Source organism: Narcine bancroftii, chromosome 3 (assembly GCF_036971445.1).
Source record: "Narcine bancroftii isolate sNarBan1 chromosome 3, sNarBan1.hap1, whole genome shotgun sequence".
NCBI classification, from domain to species: domain Eukaryota; kingdom Metazoa; phylum Chordata; class Chondrichthyes; order Torpediniformes; family Narcinidae; genus Narcine; species Narcine bancroftii.
The window spans coordinates 301,738,550-301,753,855 of record NC_091471.1 but is presented as its reverse complement, the minus strand read 5'-3'; the positions used below and the strand labels follow the sequence as shown (position 1 = coordinate 301,753,855).

General features: G+C 44.7%; 1 protein-coding gene across 1 annotated transcript; it reads left to right on the top strand.

Moving 5' to 3' along the window:
* Nucleotides 1–420: 420 nt before the first annotated feature.
* LOC138756854 (uncharacterized) lies at nucleotides 421–13,340 on the top strand. The gene is made up of 8 exons (XM_069923246.1): nucleotides 421–648; nucleotides 7,032–7,266; nucleotides 8,139–8,317; nucleotides 11,593–11,815; nucleotides 12,093–12,187; nucleotides 12,861–12,908; nucleotides 13,001–13,041; nucleotides 13,154–13,340. Exons 2-8 carry the CDS (start codon nucleotides 7,101–7,103, stop codon nucleotides 13,338–13,340), a joined length of 939 nt encoding a protein of 312 aa, XP_069779347.1. The 5' UTR covers nucleotides 421–648; nucleotides 7,032–7,100.
* The last annotated feature ends 1,966 nt before the right edge of the window (nucleotides 13,341–15,306 follow it).

The window sequence follows — 15,306 nt, the reverse complement described above, 5'->3', positions numbered from 1 at the left end:
AAGCACTAGGAATGAAGGAAGAGCAAGCTGGTTGAAGGATATCTTTTGAGAAATAAACCCATTTGAGGTCCTCCAAAGATGTTATTTTAAAATGTTTAAAAAATGAATGCAAGTATTGGGCCAGAGAAATAATAGACTAGGTTTTAAATTTGTCACAAAATACCTAGAACAGTGTGGAAATCTTCCGAGAGCATACTTGCAAAATACCTCTAACATTCATACAACCATATGAAGAGCACGATTTGTGGACAAAGAAGATTTTGTTTCCTGAACAATTTGGGGTGTATATTTTGCATTTTGGGCTGATGATCATGAAAATCGCCTTAAAATGTTCTTATCATGTACAGTTTTTTTTTCCCAGATGTTACCTATTTTTGTGATTTCCTGTCATTTTCTATTTCAAGGATACAAAACCATGAAGCGCAACATGTCACTGAAAATTCATTTTCTGCATTTGAACTTGGACGTCTTCCCCGCTGATCTTGGTGCAGTCGGTGACGAACATGGTTTACCAGGACATTGTGACCATGGAAAAGCGGTATCAGGGCAACTGGAATCTATCAGTGCTGGCTGACTAATGTTGGGAACTGACACGAGAGGCATCAGATGCTGAGTACAAATGAAAATCAACAGCAAAACAATTTTTAGGTCAGTTGAACTAATGCAATGTGTCAGGATCATTATGTGATTAAACATGCTAAATTGCAAACAAGTTAATTTAATGTTTCTCCAACTTCCTACATGATGGATAAAATCTGAAATAATCTTTGTGTTCAACTTAAAGTTATCATAATTGCAAAATTTTTTTTCAGGAAGCAAAACTTTTGCTAAAATTTGTTATCCAGTGTTATAGGATAACAATGAGAAGAAAGCTCAATTAGAAACAAGTAAAGGCAGCATGTAATGGGGTTCATTCACAAACCTGATGGCTGCAGGGGTGAAACAGTCTGTCTTTAAGACTGTTGGTGCGTGTTTTCACACACTTGAAACGTCTCCACAATAGGATGAGGGAGAAGAAAGTGTGTCTGGGGTGTGATGGAGCCTCTGTATATGTTGGCTGCCTTTCCTAGGCAGTGGGAGATGGAGACTGTGGAGAGGAGGGAAGTTTGTGGTCTAATCTCAGCTGCATTTATTACCTTCTGCAGCCTTTTCTGAACATGAGTATGCTTTTAATGGTGAATCTGTAAAACAATGGTTCTCAACCTTTTTCTTCTCACTCACATCCCACTTTAAGTAATCCCTAGGCCATCGGAGCTCTGTGATTAGTAAGGAATGGCTTAAGGTGGTCTATGAGTGGGAAGGGGAGGCTGAGAATAACTGCTCTAGACCCATTATTACTGAAATAGTTTGCTTGAGAAAAATTGTCATTGGCCCATTTCCTTTGGAGTTATGAAACCGTGCACATAACGAGTCAATTAAGTACGATTAAAACAGTGGTTTTCAAACTTTTTCTTTTCACCCACATACCATCTTAAGCAATCCCTTACTAATCACAGAGCACCTGTGGCATAGGGAATACTTAAAAGTGGTATTAGAGTGGAAAGAAAAAGGCTGAGAACCACTGCTGTAGAAGTTGTTGAGGGACAAAGGAGACCTGCTGAATTTCCTTAGTCTTTGAGAAAGACTGTGTTCCCTTGACCATGCTTGTCCCAGGTCCTGTCATTGGAGATATTTATTCCTAAGATCCTGAACCTATCTACTCTTTCCACTTCACCACCATTAATGCAGACAGAGATATGGACTCCATCCCCTCTCCTGAGTCAACGATCATTTTCTTATTGACATTGGCAGAAAGTTGTCCTGGGACCATGCCACTAGACTTTCATTTGATACCTGGTCTACTACTGTGATACTGTTGGTAAATTTGAAGATGGAGTTGGAATGGTATATATTTAAAATAAATATATTTACTGAGGTAATTTCCACTGTTTCAATGGGCAGTGAATTCCATAGATTCACCACCCTCTGGGAAAAGCAATTCCTCCTCATTTCTGTCCTAAATCTTGCAGCTCTGTCCCCTAGTTTTATCTCCTCTCCACCCCACCCCCCCCCCCCCCAACTTTAATGGAAGCATCTATGCCTTTCATAATTTTATACGTTTCTACAAGATTCCCTCTCACTCTTCTAAATTCCAGTGGGCACAGTCCCAGACGACTCAACTCTCCTCATAATTAACCCCTTCATCTCTGGAATCAACATAGTGAACCTGCATTGTACCATCTCCAAAGCCAGTATATCCTTCCTCAAGTAAGGAGACCAGACTGTACCCAATACTCCAGATGTGGCCTCACCAATACCTTGTAGAGTTGCAGCATAACCTCCCTGTTTCTAAATTCAATCCCTCAACCAATGAAGGCCAAGGTTTCATTTGCCTCCTTGATTGGCTGTGCACCTGCAAACCAGCCTTTTGCAATTGATGCACAAGCACTGCTAAGTCCTCCTTCATGGCAGCCTGCTGTAATTGCTTGCCATTTAAATAATAATCTGATATTCTATTTTTGGAGATTGAGACATCATGGTTACATCATGGTTTACTGGCTTGCAACGGTATCTATCTTCCTAGTGGCTTCTGCAATCAGAACTATTCACTACCATCACTGGAAAATGCCATCCGTCCAAAATTCGCTGATTCACTGGAAGGAATAATCTTGATAATGATGTACTGGCTCCAGGAGAGGTCTTATGATATATGGACTCCCAGCAACTCAAAATTCTAAACTTCTCCATCTCATCAATTCCGACAGGTGCATGGTCTCTTGGCCTCTCCTTCCAAACATCAACAATAATCTCCTTGATCTTGGTGACGTGAGAGCAATAGTTTTCCTTTGTGTCTTTCTAGGTTAACGGTGTAATTGAGCCATCAGTCACATGCAGCCTGCTACATCCTACCAGATAATTTCAATGATCAAAACATGGCGAACATTGAACTCATAAGTAGGAGCATTTGGCCCATCATGTCTGCTCTGCTACTCCCTTGCCTTCTTCCCATAACTTTTGACACCTTGACTGTTCAAAAAACCTATCAATCCCAACGTCCTGGCCTCCACAGCCACCCTGGACACATTCTATCAGAAACTTTGCCATGGCAAAGATGACCAGGTGGATATCGGGACTCATTTAAAGCCTCTTTAAAGCACCCTAACTAGTGAAAAACTTTGGTGCATTGCCACTCTGGTCGGATTGAGAACACAGGAGTCCTGGTTATGGTAGGAAAAGGAACTGCCCCATTTTCTTGGCCAGTCCCAAGCCTGGAGCTTCCCACAGTGGCCTCGCTTGGCTGCTTCAGAACCCATAATCTCCTGAGAAGCAAGTTCTGCTGCCCAAGAAGCACTTTCTGCCAGGAGATTGCAGTTGCTGGAATCTGGGGCAATAAACAAATTCCCAATAAGCTGGAGTAACTCAGCGAAGGGTGGGAGAAAAAGAAGGGTTGATGGTTTGGGCTGGAATTTTCAAGACCAAGCGTAGTTGAAGTGCTTTAGAAGATTTTAACGCAAATCCCAAGGCACCCTAAAGAACTTAAGTGTGGTTAAAGGGGTTTTTAATGAAGGCATTAGAACGATTTATGGGCAAAACTTTAGAATGCAGTAGGAACTGCCCCAGTCTTTCAGTATCCATAAAAAACAAAGATATATTGCCAATGTTTCGGGCCTGAGCCAGAAGCTAGAATTCAGGCAATGCTGGCCGGGGTGGGGAATCCAGACCAACAAGGGGAGAGGTATCATGTCTGCGAAAGGAGACCGGGCTGGTGGAGGGTGGGGGGTGAGGAATGGTACGGTTTCCCCACCACCGCGCACTGCCCGACATGAGAGCAACGTGTTGAGAGCTTGAGATCAACATTGTTGCCCCCCACCCCCGCATTCCCGTTTCAGGACCGCCAGGGAACCTTTCAAAGGCGACTTTGTAATCCGTTCGCTTTTGAGCGGGGTTGGGGGGGGGGGGGGGGGAAGAAAGAAAGAGGTGGATTCTATTCATTGCCAATCTCCGCAAAATCCATTGGCTCGAACTAGCGCCCGTCCCCAGCCCCCGCGGGGCTGCCAGCGCCGATCAGACGCAGAGATGCCCCAGTATAAATAGCCCCCTTATGCAGGGAGCTCCTGGAGGGAGAGCGGGGCTCGCTGGCAGGTTCCAGGGAAGGATCCCGAGAAACCGTGAGTGAAATTTCTTGCAGGGAAGTTGGTCGCCACCTGAGCAAATCCAATATGTGCGCGTTGAAAGGGCGTTCGATCAGGCGGACACGGGGGGCGAGGGGGTAACTAGTCGGTGGGGAGTTGGCACTGGGCTGAAGCCCGAGGTGGGCGATGCTTGTTAGGAACAGTGACCCTTTCCCTTCTCCCTGCAGCTCTCAGCAAACCTTCCCCAACAGGTTGGAACAGATCTTCGAAAACCTGGGCATCTTCGCTGCATCTGTTAAAACAAAGTGGCCTGGGCTCAAACCCACCCACGGGCTGGTCCAGGACTGTTGGTGCAAACAGCGACAAGAATCCCAACCACCTGGACAATTTCATTGCAATTCTATATCCCCCCACCGCCCCCAGAAGTGATTAGACCTGCCATCGAATCCTATTTAGACAGACAAACTCTATTTCAAAGTGATCTCTCATCATGAGCGAGTTTGTGAGGGGCCATTTAGGCAGGTGCTCAGTCCCAGTCATCGCGATTTAATATTGAATGGAAAGAGGATGCGATAAATTGGAAACGAGGACCGTGGGCGGGAAAAAAAACCCCTGAATTTGTGAATGTCACAAATTAACCAATTTCTCTCTCTTTGCACCCACTTGCCTCCCTTCCCCCCTTTCCCTCCCCTTCTCTGTTCCCCCCTTTCCCTCCCCCTCTCTGTTCCCCCCTTTCCCTCCCCCTCTCTGTTCCCCCCTTTCCCTCCCCCTCTCTATTCCCCCTTTCCCTTCCCCCTCTGTTCCCCCCTTTCCCTTCCCCCTCTGTTCCCCCCTTTCCCTCCCCCCCTTCTCTTCCCCCTTCCTTTCCCTCCCCCTCTCTGTTCCCCCCTTTCCCTCCCCCTCTCTGTTCCCCCTTTCCCTCCCCCTCTCTGTTCCCCCCTTTCCCTCCCCCTCTCTGTTCCCCCCTTTCCCTCCCCCTCTCTGTTCCCCCCTTTCCCTCCCCCTCTTTGTTCCCCCCTTTCCCTCCCCCTCTCTGTTCCCCCCTTTCCCTCCCCCTCTCTGTTCCCCCTTTCCCTCCCCGTTCCCCCCTTTCCCTCCCCCTCCCCGTTCCCCCCTTTCCCTCCCCCTCTCTGTTCCCCCCTTTCCCTCCCCCTCTCTGTTCCCCCCTTTCCCTCCCCCTCTCTGTTCCCCCCTTTCCCTCCCCCTCTCTGTTCCCCCTTTTCCCTCCCCCTCTTTGTTCCCCCTTTCCCTCCCCATTCCCCCCTTTCCCTCCCCCTCTCTGTTCCCCTTTTCCCTCCCCCTCTCTGTTCCCCCCTTTCCCTCCCCCCTTCTCTTACCCTTCCTTTCCCTCCCCCTCTCTGTTCCCCCCTTTCCCTCCCCCTCTCTGTTCCCCCCTTTCCCTCCCCCTCTCTGTTCCCCCCTTTCCCTCCCCTTCTTTGTTCCCCCTTTCCCTCCCCCTCTCTGTTCCCCCCTTTCCCTCCCCCTCTCTGTTCCCCCCTTTCCCTCCCCCTCTCTGTTCCCCCCTTTCCCTCCCCCTCTCTGTTCCCCCCTTTCCTTCCCCCTCTCTGTTTTCCCCCCCCTTTCCCTCACCCTCTCTGTTTCCCCCCCCTCCTCCCCCAGCTCGGTTGGCGCAGTGGTAAGTGCAACACCTTCACAGCGCCAGCAATGGGGTCCGGGTTTTGAATCCCATGCTGTCGATAGGGAGTTGGTACATTCACCCCGTGACTGCATGGGTTTCCCCTGGGGTCTCCCGTTTCCTCCCACCCTTCAAATCGTACTGGGGGTGTGGGTTAATTGGGTGTAAATTGGGCAGCATGGACGTGGGCTGAAATGCCCTGTGACCGTGCTATATGTCTTCAAAAATTTCTCTCCTCCAATTTTGCTCTCGTGCGTGCGTGCATACACACGCACACACACACACACACACACAGTCAACACTCACACACACATTCTCTCTTGACCCATTTCCTAAATCTTTTCCATTGGTCACACTGGTCGAAATCTTTCTTTTATATCCTGGAACCTCCATCACCACCTCTGGCTGCTGTTCTACATTATCATCACTCTCTGTGTAGCAAAAGCCGCCCCTCAGAGTTTCTTCGGTTATTTCCCCTCCCACCTTCAATGAGAATGTGAGTTCATTAATAATCGAGAAGAATGAGGTTCTAGTTATAGAACACCGTTCACCACTCACTCTTTCACTATTGTGTGTGCAGGCCTGCCGTGCTGCAGGCAGAGTCTGCAAACAAGTTGTAGAAAGCAAGTTCCCTTCATGTGCGTTCATGGTGAGCTTTCTTTCCAATGATATTGATCGGGAATAAATACTGTTAAAGTTGTGAGGTCACTCCTCCTCTTCAATTACTGCTGAGAGATTATTTACCTCATTCCATCAGAAAGACAGTGCCTCAGTTTAATGGTTAATTTTTAGGACAACGTCTTCAGTAGTGTAGCTCTCCTTCGATGGGCTCTGATTCTGCAGTCAAGCATCGGGAGTCAAGTGTGGACCTCTGACTCAAACCCCTGCCACTCATTAATGATCCATTAACCGGTTTAGACTTGAATTCTATGAATGAATTGCACAAACGTTTTCCACGCACTCTAACAGAGTAAGACTTAACACAGCTTTCTATCCAACTGTTTGAGGAGGCAGTGGAAAAATGCCAAATTACTCACTCAAATTACTAACGTTTGTTCTGTATTTTTACCTTTGCCCCCTCCATAAATCTTCGTCCGCGAAGCCAAGCCAAAGAAGAAGACATAAATAACACTGTTTGACCTGCTGAGTTTCTCCAGCACCGTGTTTTTAAATTAATCTGCAGACTTTTGTGTTTTACTCCAAATTACTCACTTATATATACACTCACTTGTATATTTTGATGTCATATGTTCAGCAAAAATCTCATTCTTTTTCTCTTTTAGATATTATCAATTTGAAGAATATAAAGAACAAGTTCCGATCTCTCCATATAGCAAATCTTTCCCAAGGAGATGAACACGGTGTATTATGACAGTGGGGACTCTCGCTGCCTGCAGAGTTGGAACTCTCTGGCTGCAAGATTTTGTCCTCACCTTCGGATTGGTAACCAGTTCCAGCAAGCTGAGTCAGGACAGCAGCCACTAATCCAACACCTCACCGTGGCCGAGCACTTAGCCGGTGAGTGTTCAGGCACCAAGCAAATGGGAAGGTAACAACAGCACAAATTGTGTCTACTGCCTCATTGTTACACTCTGAGGTTTATCTAGCTTTAAAGTTCAAAACTGACCAAATTAAAACATGGAAATAACCCAAAGGTACATTTCCAGCCTTCATTTGAATGCCAGCATTACTGGTCCACCAACATAACCACAGCATCTTCCCTTGTACACCAATTCCATTTCATTGATTCATTAAAATTGGACATTTTCTTTCAAGTGGTTGTGATTTTACACTCCCTTGTGTTTTAGGTTAAATGAGCTGGATTCATTGGAGTTTTTTTTTTATGATCAAAAAAAATATCTGCTTAAAGTTTCCACAGTGAACAAGTACACAATCAATTTGTGACAACCAAAGGTCCCCACCTAGAGTCTGAGTTCATTCAATATTACTGTTGCCTGAAAATTTAACAGACTCATGCAATTTTGAACTTTGAGACTTGCATTAACTATCTGGAACTTGTTGACTGGCCCCATATTAACACAGTTTCTCTATTACTTGAATTTCGTTGTATTTTACTTTTGGCCAATAAAATTGCCATATCATTGCAGAAACTCAAGTGTTCAATGAATATTATCTGTTTCCCTTATCTGGTCAGATCTGCACCTACCAAATATTTACAATAAGCCTCCCACTTTTGATGCCTTTTTGAAATTAAGCTAGTGTATCTACATTGGAAGGGATATAAATATTGGCCCCATGGATCAACAAGGGAAAGTTAACAAGCCATCCATACCACAAAAATCTATTTTTAAAAATTGCCACAGCTGTGCATTGTTTTTATGTGTCGAGGGATTGTTGAGTATCATTAATGATTCATTATTGTTTTGAAGAAATAATCCTAGAAGCAAGGTATGGGAGCGGTCTTCAGAAAGAGAGACGGAGTAGGACTGCCTTCAGCCCCCAGCAGGTGGCAGCACTGGAGAGAACATTTCAGAAAACTCGCTACCCTGACCTGGCAATGAGGGAGAGGCTGGCAATGTATGTCAACCTCCCAGAGGCAAGAATCCAGGTCAGATCAGAGATTATAGTCCTACAAGTTTTTAAAAAAATGTTTAAAATGGTCACGCGCCTGACCCTACCATTCCTCAGAAATAGGTAGGTAAAGTGACACATGGCTGACAGTCTTGTAGCAATGGGGAGGGTGGAAAGTCTAATATTCCAGCATTTAATCCAACCCTCACAGCAAAAGGGAAATTAGTTTTGTATCAGCAGAAAGCATATTTCAAGTTTATTGTCAGGTGCACCGAGAAACAGTGAGAAAGTTTGTTTTGAGTGCAGCCCAAGGGTACAGCGATAAGTTCAGAGCTAAAACTTGATTCAAAAGGAGCAAGGGAAACATTATTTTACTGGCGTGAGGTTCATTCAGGAGTCTGATAGCAGCAGGAATCCTGCGGTGCATTATCTCACACTTGGAGGAGGGTGAAGAGAGTGTGGCCGGGTGTGATTACTATGTTTCCAAAGCAGCAGGAAGTGTCGACAGACAGGGGGGGAGTTTGTATGATGCTCTGAGCCACATTCACAATCCTCTGCAAATTGGGAAAGAGTTGCAAATGATTGGTAATGCTTTTTTTTAAAGAGTTTGTCAGCAGGCTAATAGTTTGAGATTAAAAATGTGAGATTCCCAACAAGTATCTGAGATACTGCTGTAATTGTGCCTGTTAACTTACACTGTTAACATTCATCCCCTTCACAATGTTAGGCTGAATATCTAATTCAAACCAGGTTCAATGCAATGTCACCAATTCTAATTATTTCAGAACAGAAGAAAAAAAAATGACGGTTTCACAAGAAAATTGATTGGATTCAATTGAAAATCCATGTGTTAGGAAATGGAATTCTAAATTCTTCCAATACTGAGCCCTTCAAGGTGGTTCATAGTTTTTATTGTAAATAAAGTTTATTTTTGGGAAAACCCCGTGAGCACCTTGTGCTGAAGGAGGGCTCAGGCCTGAAACATCAGTTACCGTATATTTCAACGTACAACTAGAGTCACGAAACTCAAAAAAATCTCTCAAAAAAAATGGGGATCAACTTGTATGCCAGATATACTCTTAAGACCTTAAATTCAGCTCAAAATCCAATCCATGCTGATTTGGCGTACAAGTCAACCCTTGAAAAATCTGATTGCGACAGATTTTCATTGAATTTTTTTATTGAAAACAGTAACACAATTAGCACCCTTCAAAATCGCTCTCTTTATAATTGTCTGAGGCAAAGATGGCGGCAAGCACATCCATCCTCTCACTGTTTAAACAGTCATCATATGGGTCCCAGTCTGTATCTGATGAGACGGCTTCAGTTTCCTCATCAGTATTCCACAATAAATCATCTTCCGTGCCATCAAGAGATACCACACTTTTTACAAAATGATTTTATCACGGTCTCTACTTTAACTTTGTCCCATGCCTTGAGCACAAAGTCGCACAGCACATCAAGTGATGCAGCATGCATTGCCCCGCCTTTTGTAAACTACTTCTGCACTCGACATCCATGTATTCCATTCTTCGCACACGTAGCCTTTGAATGGCTTGTTCAAGCAGACGTCGAGAGGTTGCATAGAGACTTCAAACCACCCAGGATAACCACCATGTAAGTACTATGTAGTACTAATCTACTTTTAGTCTTCTCAGTTAAGTGGCTACCAAACATCCCAGACCAGCAAACTCCGTTCCTTGTGTAAACCGCCTGGCCGCCTGCTCAACACCTTGTCTATCCATAACTTTACACCATTTTCATCCATCCACCCTTCATCATGAAAATGTTCAAAATTACCTGCAGGGTATTTCATTTTTGGTTTAATTTTGCGTTTGAAGATTACCGTGGGTCTTAACGTTGTCTTGTTGGCCGTGCACGATAAACCCACAATAAACCTGGTGCTTTCGTGGCCTGTACTTCTGGTTTGCACAGTTTTGATGCCTTTCCATTCCACTCTACTACTACCTATCATGTCAAAATTCATGGGGGTTTTGTCCATGTTTCCGATATTCGCCAATGCAAACTGGTGTTTCTGCCGGTTCCGTATAATTAAACTGGTGAAAACTTACAACTTTATGATCGAGACCTTTTGGTAGTTTCTGTGCAATTTTTATGTTTTGGCGCAATACCAGATTCTTCCTGTTTGTGAAACTGTAGCCTCAAAATCATCAATGAGTTCTGGATGCGACTTGGCCCAGTGGAGTGCAAATGTTCTTATTTTATTTCGGGTGACCACGTAGCGATCTCGTCTCTGTTCACGTACCCATCCTGCAACGTGATTTTCCAACTCTGGCCAATGAGTGATTCCTTTTCTCCAAGAACATTGCCTTTTTGGTATTTTTCTTCTGATCTCTAACCAACTTCTCATGCACATCAAATTATCTTGCAAAAGTGCAGTTGCTGGTTTTCTTGGCCATTTCTGTCATTTTCAACTTGAAGTTGTGAGGGGAATTGTGTCAATGGACCCTCTATGATAGCAATCTCCTCCAGCCAATGCCCAGCAGATCAATCCGTGTGATCTATGGGGGGGGGGGGTTGATGTGTACTCCGGTCAACAGCTCATCTCCGGCATCTTGAGCTTTGGGGTACACTGGTCATCAGGGCACCTCAGGGAGCCAGAAAATTGGGGTTGACTTGTATACCATAAAACCCTTAAAATAAGGCTGAAAAAAGGGAGTCGACTTTTTCACCAAAATGTATGATTTTACCTCTTATGACGCTGTGAGACCTGCTGAGTTCCTCCAGCATTTCTTGAGATAGGAGGGCCTTGTAGGACTTAACATGAGAAAGCAGTTCATGTGAGATATGTTTTTGGATTGTATTTGTTGAGGCGGTGGTGGGGGGAGGGGGGGTGGGGAGGAGGAGAGAACAAAAATGGACTTGCATATGTATATGTGCACGGATGGCTTTGTTTATTGGAGTTTGTAAGTCTCTGAAAACTAAAATATTTTTAAAAAAGCAGTTTATGGTCCAATCTTATGGAGTGTTGGCTCAAGTATCGAATGCTAACCTGGTGAAGTCATTGCGAAAGGAATTGAGGTAAAAACACGATGCTGGAGAAACTCAGCTGGTCAAACAGTGAACCTCATGTAGCAAAGATATAGATACAGAATCCATGTTTTGGGCCTGAGCCCCTTCATCAAGGTATAGAATTGTTTTCTAATTCATCAGCGAGGACACCAATAGACTTTGAGATGCAAACCACGTTGGTGCAAACATGCTTGACAATCCTAAAATGATAATTGGAAATGATATACCATTTACTAAATAAGCAGTACTTTAAACAAAGTTCTTACTTCCCAACTTTAGGTGTGGTTCAAAAACAGAAGAGCTAAGTATCGCAAACACCAGCAGAGTGCAGAGAAAAGCGAGCTTGTGAAAGATCAGGCAAAGAACAAAGAAAGAAAATTCAAAGACGAACATTACATCGGCTCCGTGGAGTTCTGTGATTTTATGGGTCAACCTCTGTCTGAGAATAAAACTGCCAGTTTGGTTACTGGAAGAGCAAAGCAATTATTTTCAACGAATGCAGGTAAGGAGCAGAAAACTCCCATTTCACGTTCACTCTTTAGCTTGGTGTGTGTGTGTGTGTGTGGTGCGTTCATACCTGTGTGCAGTCATCACATGACTTTTTAACCACTTTCTGTACCATCAATGGTTTGCTACCTTTTGTACCACGTGCCTCGAGTAAGGCAGCAGGAATTAAAACTGGAGAGTTCGGAAACATACTCGTCAAATGGGAGAGAAATGGGATGAAAGTTGCTGTTGGCAATTGCAATTACTGTTGTTGGAGGTGCTATAAACGGCAGTGTTGCTGCAGGCCCAGGGAGAGGAGAGACAGCACTGGATCCAACAGCCCAGTCTGAATGCCATCAGCTCCCGACAGGGTATGAAGGCGCCGACGGTAGTTTAATTTAAAAATCCAGTGACTGTGGGGTCTGGATCCAAGATGGTGGTGCCTATGATCGCAGTAGCCATGTGGGGTTCCAGATTCCAGGAATGTGAAGGACTGGAAAATGGGGAGACAAACCCCCCCCCTCCCCAATCTGAGAAGGAGAAGCAGAGTAGATGATCCTTGAGACAGTAGTGGTCCAGAGAGGGGTTCTGTGGCTGAAGGAACCACGCAGGTGGCGGGATGCTCATGACTCGAGGTGAGAAACCATGGTTAAGGGACCTGCACCAGGCTGCGAACTGTTGGAGACTAGCTCGAAACTGACTGATGGGGCACTAGGTATCGGAACCAGGATGTGACAAGGTTCCTAATCATATTGGAGGTTAGGGCCTGGAGCTCAGGTTGCTGATAGTTTAGACCAATATCTGTGTGGCTGTGGGAGTGCTGGGGCGAATCCATGGACACTCGGTGGGGAACTCTCTTCTTCTGCTTCCCTTTCTCTGACTGAAAGGGACCCTTCTGTCAACTTCTGTTGATGACAAATCTGTCTGCCTTACAGCAGACAAAATAAATTAATGTAATGTTACACTTTTTATTACTTGACAATGAATCTTCTCGGTTTAAAAATTGACCTTTTGTGCCTCAATGGGACCTCAAAACATCAATGGGTGTTGTCCTTTTGCAGATCATTTCCTCTGGCCCCAAGGCTAACCATGGCACCCACAGCCTAATGGTGGGTTGCCACAGATATTTCCACTGAATAATCATCTTGGTTATTAATGCTGGACCTGCTGTTAATTCTAGCACTCTTTCTGGATGTAACAGCAAGTCCCAAACAAACTGAAGAACAACATATTGCAATGCTGGTGAGCCTGGCTTCACTATGACTGCTTAATGATTACAGCATGGTAACAGGCCCTTTTGGCCCAAGTGTCTGTGCCACCTAAACCCCTGTTCGTTTTGAACGGTGGGACCTAGGCATGGAAAGAAAGTACAAACTCCTTACAGACAGGGTGGGATTCAAACCCTGGTCCCGATCATTATCATTAAAGGTGTTGTGCTAACCGCTAGGCCAACTGTGCTGCCCATACGGTTCCCAGTGAACGTGGTTGAGGGCATTAAGAGTGGTGGAGAGTGCTTTGGCTACCAGGCTTTGGGGGGCTGAAACTAGAGGGGAAGCCTCTCAACCAAGGGGCACGTTGGTGGTAGTAGTGCTACAAATCAGAAGATTAATGTAACAATGGACAGTGATGGAATGTAATATAAACTCAAAGACTTTCCACAGTTTTCTTTTGTACATAGTTTTATTGCAAATAGTTTATATTTGGGAACCCCTCCCCTCCCCCCTGAGAGCACCTGGGTTTACCTCTGGGTGCTTTACTTTCCTCCCTCATCCCAAAGACTTTCGCTGATGGAAATGCTCAGAGCTGGCACAGACTTAGATCCCTTGTCTCAAGGGATCTGAAAATTTAGGACCATCCCAGATGTTCTCATAGGAGGGAACAAAGTGGTCAATCTTTTAAATTTAGACACAGCATGGTAATAGGGCCCTTTCAACCCATGAGCTCGTGATGCCCAATTCACCTACGACCCAGGTAGAACGGACAAACTCCTTGCAGACAGTGCCAGATTTGAACCTGGGTTTGTTGGTGCTGTTGAGAGCAGTTTGATTCAGGAATCATGGTTTGGAGGATCCCATTCTGAGTTATGCTGGCACATAAAGGAGGCAGATAATGAACTTCTAGTTGTTTGTCTCTTAAACCCAACTTGACACTTATGTTGTATATTTGTTTGCAGATCCCATTGCAGAGACGCTGCAAATTGATGAACACGTCAATGTTCCAGAACATTCTGCTCTGCAACAGCATGGTGCACATGTACAGACTCCGATCCAACATCATCTGGCCTTGGCAGGTGTTTTCCTCCCAGAATCCTACTACGGAATCCTTGCCCCAAACCGGGAGGATAACACTCTATCTCCCACGTACACCAGGAGGGTTTCTCCTTCCCTGCAACCTTCCCCCACCACCTCCTTCATTTATCACTCTTACAAGTTATCAGATTTGATTCCAAAACCCTGCAACATGAGGAGGATGCCACAAGCCAGACAATGTGCCAATTTACTGGGGCCCAGCCTGTGATATTAAGGGGAATTTACTGATTGAGTGACAGGGAATTTTCTTGGTCCAACATTTGAATAAACTCTTAGGTTTACATTGAAATGCAATCCATTTATCACAAATATCTTCCCGTTATGACTCAGAACACACTCTTTTTGACCAAATGTGGTTTAAAGTTCCGATTCGTTTCAAAAACCTATGGGTGTAATTGGGTGCTGTGGGTGGCAAGGCCCCGTTACCATGCTGTATCTCTAAAGTAAAATATTTATTTAAATGAGGATGTATTTTTAATAAAGGGAACTCTAAACTGGAAACCTTGCTGGAATCCTTGCACACAATTATGCTGCCTCATCTGTTGAGATCTCTTTGCAGCTCACTGTACTGATGGACATTACTATGAGGCTGCTTGACATTTCCTAACCACAGACCTGCCTTTGCTCATCTCTTCATGACCGACACACATTTTTACCCTCTGCAGGTTTGTCGGCTGGACATGCTTTTATTGACTTACTTTACAAGCTGCTGTCTGCTATTGAGCAAAATACTGTACAAATAATCAAGAACTTCTCCATTAACTTTCTCACTGCTGGTCTTGACTTTTATCTTTACACTTCTTTTGAGTTATGTCATCTTTGCGAGCTCCCATGGCTGGACAACACAATCGCCAATGTAAATTTCAACAAGCAATTTAGATTTAGACCACTCTCTACTTTGAATCATGATGTTTTTTTTAAATTATACCAGTAAAGGAGTATAATCCAGGAAACCAGGGAGGTGCTCCCATCCTCTACAACTGCATTGGGCTCTGTTACATCCAGAGGAGAGAGCAGAGTTGCTCTTTGGTAATAAGAGAGGGTGCAGCACTCTCTCAGTAATATTACACCTGTTTTATTACATGACAATAAAGGATTCTTGAATCTATTCTACACTGTATGCCATGGGACCAGAGTGGCAGCAAATCACTGACCGTGGAAAAATAATGAAAGGATTTTTGCCCAGAGAAATGGATCT

Coding starts and splice junctions, on each gene's coding strand:
- LOC138756854 (XM_069923246.1), top strand. CDS start 7,101: ATGAACACGGTGTATTATGACAGTGGGGACTCTCGCTGCCTGCAGAGT. Junction 12,188..12,860: donor AGGGTATGAAGGCGCCGACG/GTAGTTTAATTT, acceptor GTCCTTTTGCAG/ATCATTTCCTCTGGCCCCAA. Junction 12,909..13,000: donor ATGGCACCCACAGCCTAATG/GTGGGTTGCCAC, acceptor TGGATGTAACAG/CAAGTCCCAAACAAACTGAA.